Source organism: Eublepharis macularius, chromosome 6 (genome assembly GCF_028583425.1).
Source record: "Eublepharis macularius isolate TG4126 chromosome 6, MPM_Emac_v1.0, whole genome shotgun sequence".
NCBI lineage: Eukaryota > Metazoa > Chordata > Lepidosauria > Squamata > Eublepharidae > Eublepharis > Eublepharis macularius.
Genome location: NC_072795.1, coordinates 11585673 through 11609150, shown reverse-complemented (window position 1 = coordinate 11609150; position 23478 = coordinate 11585673). Strand labels below are relative to the sequence as shown.

The 23478-nt window shown below is 48.4% G+C and overlaps 2 protein-coding genes across 6 annotated transcripts in view; both read right to left on the bottom strand.

Moving 5' to 3' along the window:
• Positions 1-16088, bottom strand: part of EIF4G1 (eukaryotic translation initiation factor 4 gamma 1) — an 89615-nt gene extending 73527 nt beyond the window's left edge. The window contains exon 1 of one of the 5 annotated variants that reach the window (XM_054983287.1): positions 16010-16088. The gene's annotated coding sequence lies outside the window, so the exon portion shown is untranslated. Of the gene's footprint in view, positions 1-10969; positions 11072-16009 lie in introns of those variants that run through there. The other 4 variants (XM_054983291.1, XM_054983288.1, XM_054983292.1 and 1 more) reach the window with 4 other exon arrangements.
• A 4640-nt stretch (positions 16089-20728) lies between these two features.
• Positions 20729-23478, bottom strand: part of PSMD2 (proteasome 26S subunit ubiquitin receptor, non-ATPase 2) — a 31098-nt gene continuing 28348 nt past the window's right edge. The window contains exons 19-21 of the mRNA XM_054983062.1: positions 23101-23227; positions 21304-21422; positions 20729-21041 (exon numbers count right to left, since the gene is read on the bottom strand). Of these exons, the coding sequence (XP_054839037.1) occupies positions 20859-21041; positions 21304-21422; positions 23101-23227 (429 nt within the window). The 3' untranslated portion in view covers positions 20729-20858. The remainder of the gene's footprint in view (positions 21042-21303; positions 21423-23100; positions 23228-23478) is intronic.

Genomic DNA, 23478 nt, shown 5'->3' with positions numbered 1-23478 from the left:
GACAATGGGTGCCTGAAGCCGTACGGCCAAGGAACAACCCACCAACTTCTCTGCAACATACGACTGCATTCCCACTGGCTAGTAAGGGCAGCGTGTGGAAACGCCATCCTCAAAACCACTGCAGAAAACGTGTCCCCGCCCAGACGGCTGAGTATTTTATCCCGTCTGCTATCCCAAGTCCAAATCCTTTGATTTTGAGACCCCCCTCCTCAAAATTTCTGAGAACAGAGTAAGTTCGTAGCACGGTCATCATGGCAGACCCTCCGCATGAGGTAACTATACCATGCAAAGAGAACACACGACTCGTCCTGTGCCCGGCTCTAGGCCCAAACCCAACCCACACAGCGGGAGCCCCCAAAGCCAGATGATTTTGCTACTGGGTCCTCGTCATTCACACAGCAAGCTGCTTTTCCGTCCCCGTTGTTTAAGGTCAAGTTTTCTTTTATTGAGGAGGGGGTGAAGAAATGGGGGGACAGCTGGCAAGAGGCTCAGAGAATTCCAAAGCAGGGAATCACAATCTTGTCAGGGACATGGAAAGGGAAGAATGGAGATGGGCACTACTGGGGAAATGGAGATTCGTTGTGGTTCATCGCGTTTCACGAGCCGGCATGAAATTGCACATTTCATGAACGGTTCGTTTGGTTACTTCCAGGGCAGCAGAAGGTCTGCAGAAAGGCCATCCCCCCATTGCCTAGGAAACTGGTTGATTGGTGCCAGGCTGTCTGCAGTGATGAACCGTTCGTTTGGTTCAGTTCGTTTTTTTAACGAACCAAACCAAACTAACCGGCCTAAAAATCATCACGGTTCCTCAGAAATGCCCTCCAATGAACCGCAGGTTAGCGAACCAAAAAATGGCCCGTGACGAATTTCGGTTTGTGCACACCTCCAGAGGAGAGTCCCTGACTGGTTTTGGATCCTGATAGCCCAAGCAAGGAGATGGAAAGACATCATGGCAAGACATTAATGGGACATGGAATACCTAGGAAGTTTGGAACGGTGAAGGCACCATTTCAGCAAACTTGAGAAAGATGGTTTTGATAACTTCAGAGGTGTTCGTGCGGATCCACAAGGGCACTGCAGACACAGACACACCCCAGAGGAAAGTCGCCCGAGCAGCTTTTCCTGGAGCACAGCCCAATGTCGTCTCCCCGAAAGAGTCTGTTGTCTAGGGAGAAAAGCAAGCCAGACCCTGAAACAGCTGCTTCTCTGACTGTTGGCCAAGCTGGCTGCTGTCCGATTCACACACACCCAAGACTTCGGCCATTCAAGGTCTGCCGGGGTGATATCGATTAGCCGGGCCAGCCCCATTAAACAAACACCTGGAAGGTTAGAGTGCGAAAGCAGGGAGGTGGAGATTTAAAGCTGCGGCTGCAAGCTGACGAGGCCATCCGCTGGTGCTTGGCTTCACACGCTCCGCCCAGGAAACTATGGAAGCCGACAAGAGACCTTATGCAAGGCAGACTGGGGAAGGAAGACACTTCTCTGTCTTGTGAATACTCAATACACCCTTGTGAATACTCAATACACCCTTGTGAATACTCAATACACCCCAAACGCTCCCTTCCTAGGATTTGACAGATTTGGGGGCAGTGGCTAGAAACTGGATGTTCAGTCCCACGCAGGGCCAGTTCCTAAAAAATGTTAATGTTGGTGTGGAAGAATTCAACATTTCTCTCCCAGTCATGGGTGTACATTTTAAATAGGGCTTGAGCCCACGGCAACAGGCATGGGACTGAATCACCAGGAGTCCATTCTGTCCCTTGACCCATTTCTGTTGGTTATGCCACAGCTGGGCATCCGATTTCTAGCACTCATTCTCCAGCTCAGTTGCAAAAGATCTTCACCGGCCGGGGACTCCACTCCCAGTTTATACCCGCAGCCTCTCTTCCGCCTTCACAAGCCAAACCCCTCCCCTTCAAGCGCTGGTGCCAACAGGCTGAGTAATGAACCATGAGGTCCCGCCACCCCATCTGAAATACGGGGAATATTGCTACTTTACGTTATAGGGTTTGCTGTTAGGACTAATGAAATAGCACGAAACACTGAGTTACTGTTCTAAGGCACCAACTCCCGATCTCTATCACAGTTTCATCCAGCCTTTCTTCCAAGGAGCTTGGAACAGCGAATGTGGCCTGCCTGTCCTCTGCTGTATCTTCACAACCACCCTGTGAAGTAGGTTGGGCTACGATAGGGTGGCTGGCCCAAGGACACACTGCAAGCTTCACAGCAGGTCTTCCAAAGCCCAGTTTGACTGTCTAAGCCGCTACCCCATGCCGGCTCCGATCTCCCTTCAAAGGCTACTCTCCCAAGGAATCCAGCAATCCAAGATCTAGTTGCCACTTCAAGGGAAGTGGCAAGCAGAACCCACACCCACGCTCGGGGCGGGGGGGGAGCTTCCCCACCTCGGGGTGCTGGCCTGTTTGTCAGCGCCAGGTTTTTATTACAACGCAAGCCACTCTAGGAAGGGAATGTAGGTGAACCACACTGACTGCCACCCTGGCTTGAGGCTGGCCGGGAGCTGCTGCCCTTGCCTAACCTGAAACCAGCAGCTTCCTACAAAGACCCCCTTCTGCAGCTGAGCTCACACACTACCGGCAACTGCCAGGGAAGCTTTCCTTCCAGCCGCCATGAATTACACAGCCTAGATGCAGGGTGGGGGCTGCGAGCGGCAGGCACATTAAATGCCTTTCTGGCCGGAACGGAGGTTCCCAAATACTTTTTTTTTTTTTTGAAAAAAATTTTATTGGGTTAGAATCCATTATTTTTACATTACATTCAATTTTCCCCAAATTTTTCATTTCTAACCCCCTCCCTTTCCCCCCCTTTTGTTGACTTCCAACAGCTTTCCCACCCTTTGTCCCTTTTCCCTTGCTTCTATTAAATTCCTCTGTCTAAAACAGATATACATTCTCCATTATATTAAGCAGTACATCCTTAACTACTTTTCTTGTTATATACCCAAACTGTAAGTCTTTGTTTCCATCTTGGATAAACAATTTATCCCATTTTTCAGTTTTAAATATTTCTATATATCATAAACCTATATATCATAAACCATAAAAATCTTACATTTAAATCAAACAATTTGACTTATTCTCTATATATTACTCATTCTATCTTTTTATGGTAATTCTATATAGCTCATCACATAATCAATCAATTTGACTCTTCTGTACATTCAGTTTGGTGCATATAAATCTTGTCAAAGAAAGAAAGTATTGTTAGTTACTCAATCCTCGTATTTAAACCTTATCATTAATTGTTTTCTATCAATATTCTATATATATCTATATATATATCAATCTGTTAATCTAACTGCTTATAAATTCACATTTATCTCTTCCTCCCCTGGTAAAGTCACCCCTCTCTTTTCTACTTTTATTATACTTCAGTAGTTCTCAAACTGCCACAGTTTTCCTCCCACCTCCCATTTCTTCTCCAGATATTGTTTCAGCTTCTCCCAGTCTGTGTTAAACTGCCCTGAGTCCAGATTTCTCAGTTTTCTTGTCATCTTGTCCATTTCTGCCATGTACAGCAATTTGTAGATCCAATCTTCATTAGTTGGCACTTCTTGTACTTTCCATTTTTGCGCATACAAAAGTCTAGCTGCTGCTGTCATATAAAATATCAACGTCCTATGATGGGCTGGAATTCCCTCCATTCCCAAAAAGTAAAAATACTTTTTATAATCAATGGGCATCTTAGCCACGCACACTCGGACCGTGTTCACACAAAGCACAGAGACCAAGGGAGGAGCTTCTGCAGGGGCTATGCCAGAGGGCTTGTCTTATTCTTGTGCTGGACTGGCCTAGCTTCCTCAGCTTTTCCTCCGAAAGAAGGACCATAGTTACCAAAAGCACACGAGAGTATTCCAGAGCAGCTCCCTTGAAAACAGTGTGCACACTTGCCTGGGATAGGAGCATGATACACACACACACACACACACACACACACACACACACACACACACGTCAACAAACAGGAGGTAATAATAATAGCAAAAGTGTGCTTCTGGACAGATTAGGGTCTGACCGGTGAACAAAATTAGCGTCATTATCATCCACACAATACAGATGGGGCTGAGAGGCTTACCCAAGGCCACCTGCTGAGCTCACATTAGACGTGAGAGTCAAACTAGCAACCCAACCGCTTAACCACGATGCTACAGCAGCTCCCAATAGGTACAGGCTCCTGCTACAAGATGGGCATGGTGCTCGCTCTGGTTTCTCCCCAATTTCCCTCTTGATGCACAGCCACACCTAGAAGTATCCCAGCCAAAGCCACCGCGCTCAATCCCTGTTCTCTGAGAATACAGATTTAGCCCACTTCCCCGTGGCATTTTCAGGGCCACATACAAGACACCTGGAAGACTTCAAGGTGCTAATTAACTCAAATTACATTTTATGCCCTCTTTTTCCAACCTACATGCAACTTACACCCTCATCTGCCCCCTCCTTCTATTTTATGTTCGTAACAATCCTGTGAGGCGGGCAAGGCGGAGAGAGTGACTTAAAGATGCTCAAGCAAGGATGTGAACCCAGGAATTCCTCAGTTCAAGGCTAATAGGCTGTGCACGTTGAACTGAACGTACCCCTCAAGCGTGTTTGTGGTGCTGCAGAAGGGTCAGCCAGTTTCAAGCTGCCCCACCCACAGACTGGCAAGTTTCTGTGCCATTTCTCAGGAAAATATGCCAAAGCATATTTTGTTGGAAGAGCTGCTGGACATCCGGCCCCGGCCCACAGTTCCATCAGATTACTAACTGCACCTTCCACTGCAGAGTGGACAGAGCAAAGACGCTTCCCACTTCCAATGTAAGAATCCAAAGAACAGAAATGCAGCTCTGACTTCCTGAGGGTGGGGAAGACATGGGCAAGCAGAACTCATTACAGTAAAGAGCCCAGTAGCACCTTTAAGACTAACCAACTTTATTGTAGCATGAGCTTTCGAGAACCACAGCTTTCTTCGTCAGATGCATGCGTGCTTCTGACAAAGAGAGCTGTGATTCTTGAAAGCTTATGCCTCAATAAAGTTGGTTAGTCTTAAAGGTGCTACTGGACTATTTTGCGACTTCAGACTAACACAGCTAACTCCTCTGGATCCAGAACTCATTAGGATTTACTATGGGTGACTTGCAAAGCTGCCAGTATCATAAAGTCCGACACACAAATAAAATAAGCCATGTTTTAGGAGGGGGGGGGAATATTCTGCACATGCTCAGGAGGCACAGTGTTCGGTCACAGCTTACTGAACTGCCATAGGTCCATGAACCAGGACGACAGGAAAGGGCAGGTTTCTTGGACAGGCAGCATAGAAATCTCCTAAATAAACAGGAATACGTGGGTTTGAATTGGGTGGGGTGAATGGGAAGTATCTGCATGAATCACAGAACGCATTTTTCAAATCTAACCCTTACCCTCACTGTGCATTTTACCAAAGACTGAGAACCCAGGCAAGCAGCTGGTGGGTCTAGTGGGGGCATTTCCCTCCTGCAGGTCCGGTCGCCATCCCTGCAATGTTCGTCTTCCTTCTAATTTTTTTCCCCAAGATCTCCAATTCTCTTCTCCTAAAAACAAAACATATCCGGCATTTCTGCAATTTAACCACGTTTCACACCCGGGATCCACCAGCGTCTCAAAGAGGAATGCTTGTCGGGGAGCCCAAACTGCAGGAAGACTGGCACCTAGGCACCAGATTCAACCTTGTCCTACTTGCAGCACTAGAAATCTGTGTATTAGTCTGAATATGATTGGGGGTGGGATTGTAAGGCCTTAATCACCCTGGATAGCAGCCGTTCGCTAGGACACCCATTTCACAGAATGGGAAAGATGACTAAGGTCCCGCGGCGCCTCACTCGATGAAACTCAGTTGCGTAATTGCATGTAATTGCAGGATGAAAGCTTGTGCGTCAATCTGCCACAGCACGCTCTCCGTGTGCTGACATTCCCATTTACGGAACGGTTAATGGAGAACGCAAGATGTCCAAGATCATAAACTTTGACAAAGCCGGAATTGCAGCTTCTTAACTCGGTTCCAGCCTGTCTTCTACAACTGCTCAGGCTCCTTCTCCCCACAAACCCATTTATTGCTTCCTCCTCCCATCCTCTCGTCATCTCCCCAGCTAAATGTATATCCTATGCTTCGCATGGCAGGAACCTGGTTTTCTTTTTTGCTTACATTAACCAATAAAGCATCGTGTATGGAGACAGCACTGTATAAATAATATCAGTAACAGTAGGCGGACGATTATTTTCTCAAGTCAAAAGGGGCACCAGGATTTCGTCTTTCTTTAAAACGGATCCCCATGTTCTCCCTACTTAAGTTGGGAATTGGCCATCGTGGAACCAATAGCTGTCCAACACCCAGTGGAGCAGCCAGGCAGCAGTTTTAACAGGCTGGGTAGCAATGTATGAAAAAGAATAACACTTGACTGGAGGTGGAGGTGGGGGAAGGAGATAAAGGGTGCGGATCCTGAAGGTCTAAGCAAATATTTCTTCCCAGCCACGTGCTTGAATGAAGTTGTGCAACCAACTCACTGCCCGATAACACAAAGTGCCCAAGAAACGAAACACAAGCTAGCTAGTATATTATTTACAGAATAAAGGGTGGAGTTCTTTAATCCTGGGATCGCACCCAAACTTGGCAACATCGGGCCTGATCGGTTTATGGGCAGAACTGACGGGAGCAACACAGCTCATCCCTTGGAACTCCTTCATGCCAAGCCACACCGCAGCTTTTAACCAAAAAACACAGCAAAAATGAAATGAAATGAAATGGTTGCTGAACTGAGATTACGGTGCCCTGAGTCCAAGACTCAACTGGGCCACATGAACTGGGTGGCCTTGTGCAGTCCACTCTTCCGTAGCCAAAGCAATCTCTCAGCGTTGTTGGGAGGATAAAACGGGGACAGAGATAACCACGAGGAAGAATGGGATAAAAACATAGTAATTAAATGATGTAAAAGCATATTCACAAGCCCATCGCTCCTTCCACTTGTCTTACAGAGCCACCTTCTTTTATTGACAGTTGTAAATCTAGAATAACAGCCACCTTTGATTCTATGTATACAATAACTAATGACAATTATAGCACCTTAAAGACCAACTAGATTTCCAGGGTATGAGCGTTCAAGAGTCAAAGCTGCCTTTGTATGAAGAAGAGAGTTTTGACTCTCAAAAACTCCTACCCTGGAAATCTAGTTGGTCTTTAAGGTGGTACTGGGCCCAAATCTTGTTCTTCTATTACACACCAACATAGCTACACACCTGAAACTATCTTAATGGCAATTTGAAATCTCACTTTACTCCAGTTTGCACTGAAGAGGGAAATCCTCCCCTTACCACTCTTTAATCGACTCGGGGACAAGATAGGCAAGAACAGCAAAGGATCTAGGGTACCAGAACAGCTAACAAATTTAATATCACATAAACTTCTGAGAGCCTCACTTCATCACATGCTTAAAACAGTAGCCAGAGTTGACAGACTATATATACTGCATAAATAGACAGAGGGGAAAAAAGAGAAACGAAGTGTAACTAATATACACCCATGTCCTTGGGAGTTATCAGAACATCTCTCCCTACCACCACTAAAATGATAACCAAGGGGCCCTTAGCTCACGTTAAGTACGCATGAGGCCCCAGGTTCGCCTGCCAGGTAAGGCAAGGTTATTTCCCAGTCGGCCTTCCCTTGCTTCAATTGAACACAACTGGCATGCTTCCAGCAGATGTCTGAGTGGCCTTTTTGTGAATCCTTCAAAATAAAAAAAACAGGGCAGCTCGTCTTCACATTTAAGCACCAACAGGCTTCAGCCGAACAGGAAAGGGGGCACGGGGCCCGAGACAACCTTCCCCGATTCAGGAGAATGCACTCAAGATCACTGCAGGCAGAACAGAAGATGTTAAGGAGTCAATGATTGCCCTCTCTGCATTCCCAACCTAAGAAAATATCCCTTTTCAATGGATGCTTACAGGCAAATGGGATTCAAGGCTTCCTAAGCTATTGCAAGCTATAGAACCTGAAGGTGGCATTAATAATAGCGTTTGCAGGCCATCTGAGCACATTCCAAGAGCTTCACGTAACCACAACAGCGAACAACAAACAGGTCACAATTACTATTTCCTACGTGGGGGACGGGATAGTTGGGCCTGAAAAGCAGCTTGCCAAGGACCATATAATGATTTTGTGAGGTTCTGAACCCACACCCTTCTCCCGGGTCTTACCTCCAGCCGCATCACTACACCAGCTCTCCACAGTTTTAAGGGAGTGACCTTATCCCCATCACCAGCGGCAGTTCCCTGAAGCGCACCACTAGGGAGAACCCCGAGGTTCTATGCCCAGAAGGCAGCTGGAGAGGAAGAACCCCTGGACAGGTGGGATTTCCCCCCCGTTAATAAAGATGGGGAAGAAGAAGCATTTTTCCTCACCCTATGATTAGTCTCTTCCTCATGTGACTCCTAAAGGCAGCACTTCACTTCCTGTCACTCTGCATCTAGAACCCGTGAGGAGCAAATTGCAACAGGGGACATCTTAAAGGGTGGAAAATTCGTAGGACAGGTGGGACATTATAAAACGCTTTTCTGAACACCAAGAAGCATGCGGGCACATACGAATCAGAAACAGAGCTATTTAAAAAACACAGAATGCACGTTTTCTCCTCAACTCGCAGTCCAAACATGCTATTTCCAGAAGCATTTTGTATATACGCTTGAGAAGCACGCATGTATTTTGCCATGTGCCCCCCACTGGTTTCAGTGCTTAGTTCTCGTTGCCCCTTACATACCCAGGGTAATGCCAATCGCCACCTTGGGGTCAGAAGCAATCTTCCCTAGGCGAGTTCAGCTAGGAATCCTGATGGGTGTTTTTGCCATCTTCTGGGCACAGAGCAAGAGTCGCTGGGGTTGGAGGGGGGGAGATAGTTGTGAATTTCCTGCATTGTGCAGAGGGTTGGACTAGATGACCCTAGAGGCGCCTTCCAAACTTTTGATTCTATGATGCAGGCTTTTTGTGGCTTGTACACCCAACAAAATACAAACGTGCATTTCAAAATGTGTGACAATGGTGCCTGGATATGTGCAATTTCCTGCATGTGTATTACACGCCATCAAGTAGCTTCCAAATTATGGTGACCCTATGAATAAAAGACCTCCAAAACATCCTATCTTTAACAGCCTTGCTCAGATCTTACAAACTGGAGGCCGTGGCTTCTTTTATTGAGTCAAGCCATCTCGTTTTGGGTCTTCCTCTTTTCCTACCATCTTCCACCTTTCCTAGCATTACTTTTTTTCATGTGAGTCTTGCCTTCTCATGATGCAATCCAAGCAATATCCTATATCAAGGTAATCCTGATAAAGAATCTGGTCTTGGGTGAGGGAGAAATAGTGCCATTAGAGGCATGCCTGGATTGTAGAAGGCCTGGTCTCAGTTGTGCTGAGAAAATAGTACATTCCAGGACACAGTTGCGGTTCATGTTGGACTAGGATCTGGGAGACATGGGTTCAAATCCCCGCTCTGCCATGAAGCTTACTGAGGGACCTTGGGCCAGCCACAATCTCAGCTAACCCACCTTAAAAAGGTTGTTACCAGGACAAAATGGAGAACAATGCTCACTGTCCTAAGCTAAGGAGGAAGGACACGGAATGTGCAAACACACACATACAGTTCAAAAAGTTCCATATGCTACGCTGTGATATTTACAACCGTCATTAGGTTCGTACAGAATTATTCCTGTATTTCAGAGGAGGGGCTACTAGTGGCTTGCCTAAGGTCCCTCAGTGAGTTTTTAACCAGGAGCTTCACAGCTCTTTTTAAAAGTACAAAACAATGCAATTGCCAAAGGCAGCGACGAGATTTGCTGGGAAAACATGAAGGCTGTAAATCACAAAGGCCATATAAAGCTCTATGCTACAGCAACCGTCCGCACTGCATTGCACAGAGGGGAAACGCTTGCCAAACACCGGCTGGGGGATACAACGCACACACCGCCCAGATCTTAACTCTTCCAACCTAAAACAACACTCGGCTTGAAGACACTTTCAAGAACATTACAGGGGCAGCAATGAAACCTCCCGTGGTGGGATCTCAGATTTTTCACACTTTCTGAGCTGGCTCTTGAGATGTTTCTGTGCTGGGATCCCCAAACTGGAAATGGCTTCCAGCCCCTCTTTTGAGAAGCCTACCTCCATGCAGCAGGAGCTACAAGACTCCTGCTCTCCCTCCCCTTTCTCCATTACTCAATTCCTCCAGGAAGAGCGGCAAGACTTTGGATGCCAGTGCCTTGACTTCCCCCTTCTCTTACTAGGAACGCACAGAAAAACTGGCTTGACGCCCACCCACCGCCCCACCATATCAGCTGCCAGCTTGTCCCCTCCAACCTCCCCTCCTCTGGTTGAGCAAACCCTGGGGGAAGATGCCACCCACTCCAAGATGTCCTCCTCCTTCACCTCCTGCGTCTTCCGAAGACAGCCGGGGGGGGGGGGGATTACTCCACACTGCAAAGTCTCCCCCCACCTCTTTACCACCCCCATCCAACCCACCTTGACAGAAAGCGGGGCCACCGAACCGCAACCCGGTAGCTATTTCAGCAAACATTTGCAAACAGTGGGAACAGCAAGGAACTCAAAGTTCAGCAGAGCAGAGTGATTCCGAAAGGGAAATCGGGTTATAGTTTAAAAAATGAGAGAAAGAAAGGAGTTGGGCAATTTTTTTTTTGCAACATCAAAGAATAACCAAGAAAAAAAAACGCCCGTCTTCCTACGGGGTGAAAGGGAACAAACAGATGCTAGCGAGGAAGGGGACGGGGCGCAACCGGGGGGGGGGGAGCAAAGCCAAAAAATAATATTAATGCATAAACATTAACGCATAAAAAGAAATGCAAAGAAAGAAACGCGGAGGGGGAGGCCTGCAGCTGTGCTGAAGAGGGAAAGGGGGACCCCAAAGGCCGAGCCTTGAGGAATGCGCGGCCCCGACCCACCTCCATCGGCGGCGCCGGGAAAGAGGCCCCTTCTCTCCTCTCCTCTCCTCTCCCCCCAGCCGGCCGGCCTGGGCAGCGAGCGAGCACAGCCAGCCAGGCAGGCCCCGGCCCGCCTGCTCCAAGGACACGTGTCCCCACGCTGGGGCGGGAGAGAAGGCGGGCTCCGGGCTCCGTGCGCCCCCGGCCGCGCCCCGCTCCGCCTCGCCCGCCCGATCGTGGCCAGCCGCCGCCCCGGCACGTGGGGCTCAGGCGCCCCCCGCTCGCCGACCCCCGGCAGCAGCAGCCGGAGGAGGAGGAGCCACGCTGGAGCCAGCCCAGCCGCGGCCTAGGCAAGGCGCCGCAGGAAGGAAGGGACGGACACGTGGGGCTGCGCAAAGCCGGCGCGCCTCGGGCCCAGGCGGGCTCGCCGGCCTCGAGCATTCCCAGCCGTGCGCGCAACCGGGCGGGGGAGCCTCGCCCGCCGGTTCCGCAAGGGCGGATCGGAGCAGCGCCTCCCAGCAGCCCTCCCTCCCTCCCCCCCGCCATTCACTGCGCACCTGGGGAGGGGGCAGGCATGCCTGTGCGGGGTGGGCCCACATCAGGGGACCTCGGGACTGCCGCATGTGTAGGGCAGGCAGCCCCCTCCCCATAGAAAGACGTCCGCAGAGCTTTTTTCTCATTCGGCACATGCGCTCCAAGGGGGTGGGTTGCAGGGGACCCCCTGGGTTGCCAGCTCCAGGACAGAAAATTCCTGGAGGTTTGGGGGTGGAGCCTGGAGTGGGCATGGTTTGGGGAGGGGCCGCACGAGTGAATAACGCCATCGTGCCCACCCTCCAGAGCAGCCATTTTCTCCAGGGGGAGCTGGTCTCTGTAGTCTGGCGACCGGCTGCAATTCGAGGGGATCTCCAGCCACCACCTGGAGGTTGGCAGTCCGGCATAGGAAGATGCCAAGACCTTATACATTTCCGACGGGGTGGGGTCCGAGGACATCCTCCTTGCAAAGTGCAAAGACTCAGGAGTTGCGTTTGCCATTGCTATTGGGGTGGGGGGAGACCCTTCATAGATACTCCAGTCTGAGTACTGAAAACTCACATACAGAGCTCAGTTGCCCATGAAATGCCAGGTATCCCCAACCGTGCTAGAAGACAGACTTAAGTTCCCTGCACTGCACCACGTTAAGGGGGAGCAAGATCTGGATCCAACAGCCCCTTAAAGACTAACTAGATTCTCTTGGGTCTTCGTGGTGCTGCTGGACCCAGATCTTGCTGTCTGCGGAACAACACCGGCTACCTGCCTGAAACCTTAAGGAAGCCTTGCCCAGACTGCAAGTGAGTGGATGGGGGTGGGGAAGGAGAGCACTGACCTACAATTTACAGGTCCATAAAGAACATCCAGCCCTTATAAGAGCCCTAACCTTATTTACTCCAAGTCAGAGTTCCAAGGGATGTGTGCCCAGGGAATTGCTACACATGTAGACTGTGCTGCAATGAGCCCCTGGGGTCTTATACGGGGCAAGCACGTGGCATGTGGAAGTGCACTCCGAGGATCATGTTTCAGAACAGCCAGTCCTGTGAGATGGTACATAACAGGGGGCTGGGGCGCCCTACAAATCTATAGCAACCATGACGGACTGCCTATAGCTCCCAGTCAGAGAGTACACAAGATCTACGTAGCATGCCTACTCATGCCTTAAATGAGCTTTTGGGCACTCTTTCATGCAGTGCAATATAGGCCTAACTTAGTTTTAAGCAATACAGAAAGGGGCTAGTGGTTATTCGGGGTTAAAACTGCTAAAACATGGACTGGGGGATTTAAGGACACGATAGCTACTGTAGGTTCGCATTTAGTGGAAGGAAACAAGACTTTAAAGATCAGGGTGTTCTGTACTGAAAAAGGTTGTACAGCAGCAAGCACCTTCGCAAAATGATCTCACAGGAATTGGAGGGGGATGAGAGGAAGGGGGTGGCAGTAGATCCACCCTTTCAGATAGCACAGAGGCAGGGGAGTTCCAACACACAAGACCAAGAGAAGGGGGCCATATTGGGTCCTGGACCCCAATGGGATTTGTGTACCGGAATGGAAAAAATGCAAGTCTCCTATGCAAAACTCTGAGGCCTGACCTTACATTTCATAAAGAGGCAAAGCCTGAAAACGCAGCAAATAATATGCAATGACCTGTAATATCCAGATCTCAGAACATTCAGTGCCACAGAAATGGCTGTAAAGATGACGTTCCTTTAAATATGGTTCAGATAATTTCTCAGCGATACACTCTGGCTGAGAAATTAACCAGGTGATAAGGGCTGCAGAACCTTTACATATGATTATAAGCTCTGAGCCCAATACACAGATCATCAAAAGCTACCAATATTTGAACAGAACTTGTATGTTTCACCACAGAATGGGGCTTAGTCCTCATATCATGAGAACTTCTGAACTTGACAGATAACATGGGAGGAGACACGAGTGAGGCCCCATGGCAATAATGCATCTTAGAATAATGATGTCAGCAGTTAGAATAGGACTGAGTTGTCATTCCACACACTCTGGATTGGGGATAAGGTTATCAGCTGAACCTCAAGGCCTCCGAATACTTGGTTTGGTCTCCCCAATGTTATTCAGAGGCAGACGGTTGTAAGGGCTAACAATATACAGTAGGAAAAGGAAACTACAGCACAAAGAGAAGGGTTACACATACACATTAGACTTCTTTATGATTATTAGTCTACCAAGGTCAGTAGTATCTTAATTGGCAGCTGCCCGGTTTTCACATTATCTATGACCTGATCCTTTTAACAGATGTCAGATTCTGAATCTACCACTTAACCATAAAATATACTTAAAGAGTGCTGGATTATCATAAGAAATTAGGAGATTCAGCAGAGAGCAAAATGTGGATCCAGTAGCACCTTACAAGACCACCTAGATTTCCAGGGTATGAGTTTTGAGAGCCAAAGCGTTGATTCTTGAAAGCTCATATCGTGAAGATCTAATTGGTCTTTAAGGTGCTACTGGACCCAACTCTGGCTCTTCTACTGCAGACCAACACAACTACCCACCTGAAACTCTCAGCCTAACGTACCTCACAGGGCTGTTGAGAGGATAAAATGGAGAGGAGAATGATGTAAGCTGCTTTGGGTCCCTACTGGGGAGAAAGGCAGGGTATAAATGAAGTAAATAAATAAACTTTGAGCATTGGATTGTCGTGGTAAAATGGGAGTCCAGTGGAACCTTAAAGGCTAATCAAATTTATTCCAACATAAACTTTCATTCCATGTGTAGTATCTGGAGCTCCAAAAACTAAGAATTTGGTTCGTGGTGAATTGGACCTCCAGCATTAGACATACCACAACACAGAAATATAGGCCCAAATTAATATGGGAGGGAAGGGCTAACTATAGCATAGAAAGGGAGGCAGCATATATAGATTTCATTTATTATGTTTCTGGGTAAGCATGATTTCCAATTCTTTCCTTCATTTGCCGAGGGGATTGATACTTTGCACTCATAAGGGTTTGACTCCAGTGGCACCTTAAGAGACCAACAAGATTTTTAGGATATGAGCTTCTGAGAGGCAGAGTTCCCTTCTTCAGACAGGAGGCTGTTGGTCTCTCAGTTGCCACTGGACTCCAATCCTGCGGTTCTACTGCAGACCAGACCAGCTACCCATTTAAAACTATCAAGGGAGGAGTGGAGATCTGAAGCCCTTATATCTCAGTCTGGAGGTGGGTGGGGTGAAGCAAAGAGGGGCTCAGAGTGTAAAAGCACAATGCTGCCTGATTAGATCAGAAATGGGAATCTATAGCAAGATAAGAATATAAAGGATAAGAATATAAAGGACAAGGATATAAAGGCTTAGGCATCTCCACTCCTCCCTGGATCTGAAGAAAGGAGCTTTAACTCTTGAAATCTCACGCCCTGGGAATCTAGTTGGGTTTCGAAGGTGCCACTGGACTCCAATCCTGATGTCCTACTGTGGACCAACACTGCTATCCACTTGAAACTAGAAAAGAGTCCAGTAGCACCTTTAAGGCTAGCCAACTTTACTGTAGCATAAGCTTTCGAGAATCACAGTTCTCTTCTTCAGATGCATCTTGCATCTTTCGAGAACTGTGATTCTCGAAAGCTTATGCTACAGTAAAGTTAGTTAGTCTTAAAGGTGATACTGGACTCTTTTCTATTTTTGCTTCTACAGACTAACATGACTAACTCCTCTGAATCTACTTGAAACCAGGATTCTGCAGACTGCCTATAGAACCTTGGTCCCAAGCAGTGCAATACTAAAAAGAGTTACTCCCATTTAAGCCCACTGAAATCAGTGGGTTTAGACGGGAGTAAGTTTCCTTAGGATCGCACGGGGAAAAGTATGAACTCCCAGCTGTACCCGTAAAGCTCTTTCTTACTCCCAAGATGCCTGGAAAGACCTTAAAGGACCACTTTCCGGGGAGTATGCCCCATGGAATCAAACTGGGCTTACTCCCGAGTAGATTGTTTAGGATCGCTAAATGGGGGGAGAAGAGGCTGATTTTACAGTGTAATCCTAAGAGGAGTTAGCCCAGTCTAAGGCCAAAGGGCTTACACAGGGTTACGTCTGTCTAGGATTGCCCCTTTGGCGTGCAGGCTGCGCAGGATCGGGATCTTGGGAGGAGAGTTCTGAAGGGAGAAGGCCGCGCCAAGGGCACGGGCTCGGCCTCCGGGTGGGCCGGGGCGGGGAAGCCGGTCGGCTCTCCGCGGGCGGGATCCTATACAGAGCCCCCCGCTCGGGGCCCCCCGCAGCCGACGGGCCCGGGCCGGAGCGGCTGCGCCTGGGGCTGCCCTGCGGGGAGGGGCGGCTGAGGCGGCCGCGGCTCCTCCGAGGACACGTGCGCGGAAGGGCAGGCGAGGGCAGGGCCGGCGGCCGCGGTAGGCCTCGGAGCCGCCAGGCCTGCCCTCCCACGTGGTGCGAGGCGAGGCCCGGCAGGGAGGGGGGCCATGGCGGCCGGAGCGCGCCGGGCCGGGCGGGGAGAGGAGGCGAGGCCCGGGAGGCGCCTCGGCCCGGCTGGGCCCCCCCGGCGCGGTTACCTTCAGTCTCCTTCGGTCCGGGGAGCGCAGCCCAGCACGACCATTTCCGGAGCCGCTCCGAGGGAGGGAGGAGGAGAGGCGGGGCCGTCACGGGGAGAGGGAGGGGCGGGGCCGGCGTGAGGCCGCCCTGGGGGGGAAAGGAGGGCCCTTCTCACGTGACCGCCGAGGTATTTCGTGAGGAGAAGGCGCCACGTGACCGCGCCCGGCGCCGCTTCCGCCATGTGACTTTCCACGAGGCGGCTTGTCACGTGGGCGGGAGACACTTCCGCTTCCGTGAAAGAAAAAGCGGCCGGCGGAAGTCTGGGAGGGACACGTGGGAGAAGCTGCACCGGCCGGCCGGAGCAAGGGCGGCTGGAGGCAGAAGGTTGCCAACCTCCAGGGGAGGGCTGGAGATCTCCCGAAATTAAGGCTATTCGTCAGGCAACTGAGAAAAATTACTATCATTGCTATTAACAGAAACAACCCAATTTGTGGCTCCCCAATCTTAATTATAACTACAGACCATTCGCGGATACCTGACAATATGATTTACACGATCTTATCATCTCTCTGACTTGCATGTCTGCTATCATCAAATATTATTTGACACGGATGTTTACTGTTTTCACCTGTGCCGATTACTAACTTAATGGTGTATTCAATTAGCGTTGTCACATACTATGTTACTGTTACTGTGTTGTTTTGTTTGGTTAAATTAAAAATGGAAAATAAAGTCTTTAAAAAAATAGAAACGACGACGCTTATATTCACTTGCAGTATGTAATCCGCTTTGGACCTCAGTGACAGTGAGCGATCCTGAACTATAAAACAACAGCAGCAACGATCATATCTACAGCTCTTCTGGCCAGATTAGCACTCCACGCTGAGGGGTGAACAAAGTCAGTGTTGTTATTATCCCCGCAATACAGCTGGGCTCATGGCTCTAGAGTGCTGATTTGCAGCCCAGCCTCTTAACCACTCTGCTACAGCATTTATTTCAAGGTGGGCTGTGACTCCCAAAAGCTCACACTGAAATGTTTTTTTAAGGTGCCACTGGATTTGGCAACAACAAATACAGCTATACCCCTTTGCAGTTGGCATCAGGGATCCAGCCGTGCCCCATCTTGATCCTCCTTTCGTAATAGGTCTTGGGTGGATTTTTTTTTTATTAATTCAGTGCTGTAAGCAATATCCATTTTCAGCTGCTCTTAGGCTCAGGATGTTCTGCAATCATTCCCCACTACCACCAAAAAATAAACAGAACAACCCTATTAAGCCGAAAATGTCATCTCAGAATGTTAACGGTTAAAGCCGTCAGTTGGAGAGCCATTGTAGCTGCAGCCCAGAATGAAAAAGAACCTTAGTGCCTACATTCATATACAACCAGTTCTTGCCTCTTTCTAAATATTCTTGGGTTTACAAGAGAACCAGAAGTCCCCCAGGAGGCACAGTTTAAACACAGAGGGCAAACTGGGCTACCCAAACCTGTCAGAACAAAATCCAATATTCTTCTAGGCTTTTGGGAGGAGAGTCAAGCATGGTAGCCCTTGCCTTTCCCCTATTTTGTTGGGTTCTGCAGTGGTGCCCAGGCCCTAAACCCTTCCATCATTTCCTGTATACATGATTCAGTGCAGTAGCAGATTTAACAATAAATGGTTGCTGCAGTTCTGATAATTTCCTGTTTTCCCAACAGAGCCACTAACAAGGTATTTACGCATTCTTCAAGCTTAGCTCCATCTCTGTTCCTGCAAAACTGTCCTCAGGTAGGCGCAGCTTACTTATTGCATGTCGCACACTGAAACAGGAGAGTTGGGAGCAGAATCCCAAATTGTGTTGCTCCATGTAGTTTTAAGCGTCTAACCTAGTTGCTGTGAAGGTAAACATCTTTTAAGAGTCCAACTGCACTCAGCCCGTAGAATGTAAGAAAATACATATAGGGCAGCAAGATGGACAGGATTAAATGGCAAAAGATGCTCCACCCCTATTCATTCATAGAAGCCACATACGGATTGTGTATGCGATACACTCAAAATAAATCTCAGCTGCTGTCTTTTCATTTGGTGCAATGGCGGTTGCAGAGATGTCAAGTCTAACAGAAAGGAACACTTATGTTTATTTTAGAGAAGGAAGTTCAGACACCCCAAGGTATTCTAGGAAGTGGTCATACATCACCCCCTTCTCCAAGGCTTTGGCAAGAGGAAGTATAGAAATCACTCTGGGGCTGTGTGGTTAACTTTGGCTGATCATCTCGTGACCTCCACCTTCGTAGAGTGGCATTTTTTTTAAAAAAAGAAAAGCATTAGCTACACATTCCAATTGATGTAGAAGTTAAAGTTTTGACTGTCAGAAAACCACAAAGGATGCGGGGATCAACCATTGATACAATGTACACTCTGAGAAGTCAACAGATATGTACTGAGTATCAAGCGTTTCCAGCCTCCCAACATGTGGCTGCCTATAAAGTTTTTTAAAGGGGTTAATAGCCAGCTTGATTTATATAAAATAACATTCTTGGCAGTGCTACTTAAGGAGAACACACATGCGCACACACACACACACACACAGAGTGAGAGCCAGCTGAGTACTTTTCTCACAGCTACACTGGACAGCAATATTCCCCTAGAGACTCATTGAGCCCAAAATGGATATTTCTGTTAAGTTTTACATACACCTTTAACCAGCATCAGACGTAGTGCTATCGTATCATCTTTGCTGAGATTCTAGATTCTGAAAAAGTATATTGTTTAAAGGCTGTATTTATACCACAGCGCAAGTTGGGTTAGATGCGCGTGCAAACACTAAATTAAAGGGAGTGAAATTGTTCTGGCACTGCCTCTGTTCAGCCTGCAGGCTCTTCTGATCGGCTGAATGGTGCCCTTCTGAAAGAAAGTTCTGCAAAGGACACCACAAGTACGTTAGGAAGAAGAGTTGTATACTAGCAGCCTTGATATGCTCGTTTTGTTTGAAATCACACATCGTCACATAATAAGGAAGAGAGAGAAGGCCACCACCTGCTTGTTCGGTAGTTTAAAAAAAAAAACAGAACAGCTCACTTTTCACAGAACCAATATTTAGTAGCAGCTTCTCAAGAGAAAGAAAATGGGGGAAACAGTGGGAAAGAGGACCTTGGCGACCTTCCTCTAGGAAGCAGATGACTGAGAGCAGAACCACAAGTGACAAAAGGCACAGATTGGACACTTGCCAGCTTCCCTCAAGTTTTGATGGGAAATGTAGGCAGCTTGGCGGTATGTTGGACAAGTGACAGTTGAAAAGTCCATTGGACAGCAGTCGGAGAGCCAAGCTGCAAGACCAGGACGCCTACATTTCCCATCAAAACCTGAGGGAAGCTGACAAGTGTCCAATCTGTGCCTTTTGTCACTTGTGGTTCTGCTCTGAAACAAGCCATGGCAAACCAGGTAATCAAGAGAGCTGTAAATGCATAGGCGCCTCAGCCCATTTTTTGACTAAGATACATCTGCAGGTATGCATACAGTAGCAGATCCAGTGATTAAAAAAGAAAATACCACTCGCCCAACACACCTCCATCTTGCTTTCCCCCAGCAAGATCAAATGTAAGCTATTTCCCTCCTGGGCCAAAGCCCTGTTTTTGGCTGCAAAAGCAGAGACTCTTTTTTAGTAAGGTACAAAGTGTTTTAATAAAGTACTCTCTACATTCCACTCTGTGCTGCTTCAGGATGCCGCATGCTACGTTTTCCCTGTACTGCTAATTGCAAGGGGAGGGGAGGAAAAGCTAGTGGGAGCCAAGACAGCCCTTTGCTTCCTGATCCCTTGAACCATCTTTGGGCTTTGCCTAGTGTGAGATAATGGTGCCGTGGGCCATGCAAGGCCTTCTGGCTTTATGTCTGGAACATACGGTACTACAGTTGAGCTGACAGGAAGATGCCCCCGTTAAAAGCAATTCACTTATCATGAGACAGCAGAACCTTACCCCTGACAATCAAAGCAGCAGTCCCAGAAGAATCGTTTCTACCTTAAGTGTGTGGAGGCACAGCTGTTTATTTCAGTAGTGCTTCCCAGCCCATGGTTTCCCTTCCTCTATGCTCATGTTTCTTTTAACTCCTCCTCCACCAGTTAACATTTCTGTGCATGGAAATGAAGTCCAGATGTTCTATTCATTACTGCTACTCCCCAAGCCATTCACAAGAAAGCAACTGGAGGAAATACTCATACTGCTGCTGCACCCTTCCCCCAAATAGCCAAATTTCTGACCTGGAAGAAACAGCAATTCTGACTATAAACATGAGGAATTTTACGTATTACATATAGGTGGCATGGATGCCATTGCCAAACAGTTACGCCCTCACATCTACCTTTGACACAAAGTTAAGAACGCAGCGGTGGCTGAAGATAGAAACAGACAAAGGTTGAGTTTGGGGCCACATCTTCCAGTGGTCCTGGCTTCTGTTTCCTGTCCATCTTTGTGGTGATCTACAGCCTTCTGGCCTGCACCCTCTGAAAAGGCCTCCTTCACCCTCTGCCACAATTATTCTTAAATTGCAAAAAGCATATATTGGAATGAAAATGAGGCACTGCGTTCAGTCAACAACGCCAGCTGCACAAGCCTTTGAAAAGCCTTGTCCAGATCCTACTTCCATCTGGGAACGACCGACACCCTCCTGTAAGGCTCTGAGCTTACAATCTGCACCCTCCCACTTGTAAGTCAAGGCAAAACAATTTCTAATTAAGGCCCCTTCGCTGAAGAAAAACAAGAAGTTGGACTCATTTCGAAGTCAGTTTATTTTCCTAAGATGTTTTCTGTAACAAAAAAATGGATGGAGCAGGAGAATTCCCCCGCACAGTGCCATGACCCCCTCCCTCCCCCCACCCCCACCCCCAAACCACAACAAATTCAGACATCATAGTTGGGATTCTTGCGCAGGATAACAAAGCCCTCCAGGATGGGTGTGACTGGCAGGTGCTCCTCCGTGGCCAGCTCTGCCCGCTCGCCGTGGGCCAACAGCACCGGCGTCGTGTGCGTCTGAAAACCTGTGATCGTCTTCGGTTTGCCAGCCTGGCCCACCACATCTACTGCCTGAAATGGAGGCCACCAATTAAGAGTCAGCAGCCAGACCATGTGATCTGCAATAGTCCCTACCCACTCCCCAGGTGATGACCAGGGTTTCATCACCACCTGTCAGTGACCTCAAAGAAGCGAAAATCCCCGTTCCCAAACCAGGACCACCCCGAAGTAGGCAGTTGAAAGAGCAACAGCCCAACAAAGGGTGGGACCCCCGCCACCACCAAGCAAAACAGGGATTTCCCCTGCTTTGGCTCCCCATAAACAGCTTGCCTACCTGCCCCACTCTGACAGACACTGGTAAGGGGCGCAGCTCCTCATCAAAGGTCACTAGCATGCGGGGCTGCATGGCAGCTACGAGGCCATACAGCACATAGTGGGACTTCCCCAGGATTACTAGGAGAGAACAGAGGACAAGATTCGGGGTCTGGAGACTGGACCGATAACAGGCAGCACTACAGAGCCTGATGAACTGATGCTGCCCACATCGGGTCAAATCCCACATGATGATGTTCGGAGGACGAGGCGTGGCCAAAATAATCAGGAAAGGATTTTTATCCCTGTATCCGTGTTAGCTCCAACCAGATAAACACCATTTTAAAAAACAATACAGGTATACATCACTGAAAAACCTTTGTTCCCCCACCCTCTCTCCTGGAATGTGGATATAACCAAGCACCAAAACATACAAGCCTCGCGACAGCCAACTAAGCCTTTCTCAGCAAAAAGATACAGGATCAGGATCTGGTTTCGTTCTCTTTTGCCAAACGGCCATTGAAATGTACGTGTTCTCCATGGGTACAAAGGGAACTCCACGACCCATGTCCAAGGACAAAAGGGGAAGTAGGAGCCAGCACCGGAAGTCTAGGCTCAGGCATACAAAGGATGTCCTTACACTGGGTAAGATTAACACACCGCCCAGCCCAGCCTCGTCAGGCTAAAGTTCTCGGGGGTCTCAGGCAGAGGTCTCCCCCAGCCTCATTATCAGAAGAAGCGAGGGGAGTGGAAATTGGGATTTCAGGCGCTGCGGTTCCTCCTCTACATATCACGAGACCTTTGCATGGAAGGCTTTTTTCGGAACAGACCCCGACCCCCCGACTGTGCCGGCCCCCACTGTTCCTATCTGATTTCGGAAGGGCGCTATCAAGTCAGAACAGCCAGAAAACAACAGCAATAGCGGCTGGACACAAAGGACAAAAGCTGCCTGTAATGATTTCAAGAAATGGGTGCATGTATCTTTAAATGCTTGGTTTGAGCTAGGTGAAGAGTGGGGGTGAAAGAGAGGAATGAGTGAGCGATATGATTGGTTGACTGAGATTGTGGGCGGAGTGAATGCAGTTTAGACTGGGAGAGAAAGAGAGAAAAGTGGCAGTCAGTCAGAAGAAGGCAGGCTAGCTGTGTGCTGGCTGCGTATATTGGAGGATTTATGAGAGAAATATGACGTGTGTGGAACCTGAACTGAGCATGTTTGTGAAAGGACACTCAGTCAGGGAAAGGGAGGCCAGCTGTGTGCTGCCTGAGCAGGTTTAATATTTCTGTGAATGAGAGTCAGAGAAAGAGAGGCTAGCTGTGTGTGAAGCCTTAGAAGAGATCTGTGTGAATGAGAGTAAATGAAGTAACTTTAAGAACCGAGAACTATGTTTATGAAACCGATACGCTTCTTGACTGAATAAAAATTTATTTTGTTTTGTTATATCCCAGAGTAGCTGTCATTGCTATATCCCATTCCTATCCTCAGGGCCACATAGAACCACGAAGGAGCCTGACGCTTTGGAACGTTACCAAAGGGAAAATATAAATAAAATATCTTGGAATAATATATTCCTGATGGCAGCAAACTACCCAGAGGGTGTAAGGGAAAGATTAAAAGAAAAATCTACCCCAAAGAAAGTAAAGGTCATAATACTGCCTCTTGGGTCCAGTCCCTGAATTGTTTACTGACAGCACCAACCTTGAGCAATGAACTCAAACACGGAAGCGGTGCTTTCTAACCCAATGAAAAGGAGCAATTTTCTCAGAGTGCTCCAATGGATGGGGCGAGTGAAGGCGCTCCAACTGCAGGGGCAGTACTTACTATTGCGCACATCCAGGAAGGACACCAGCACGGTCAAGAGGCCAGCCACAGCCACCTGGCTCATGAGCTGCCGGTCACTGTGGTAGGGACAGAGGGTGAGGGTCCCCTTGCCAAGATGCGTCAAGCCCTGCAAAGCAAAACGGATTAAGAAGCTGATAAAGTTGGGATCGATGACTGGGGCGAATGATTCCTTGTCACCTCCTTCGCAATCACTGATCTGGCCAACACGCAGCCCGCAACATGAGCCACACAAGCCACTGTGTGTTGTGCTCCCTTGGCAGGAGGAGGAACTGAGCTTCCAAATCTCTTCTTCGTTAACTTTTTTGTCCAACCATGTATACTGCCTAATAAAGAACAAAAGTGTCCCAGCTCCGACCT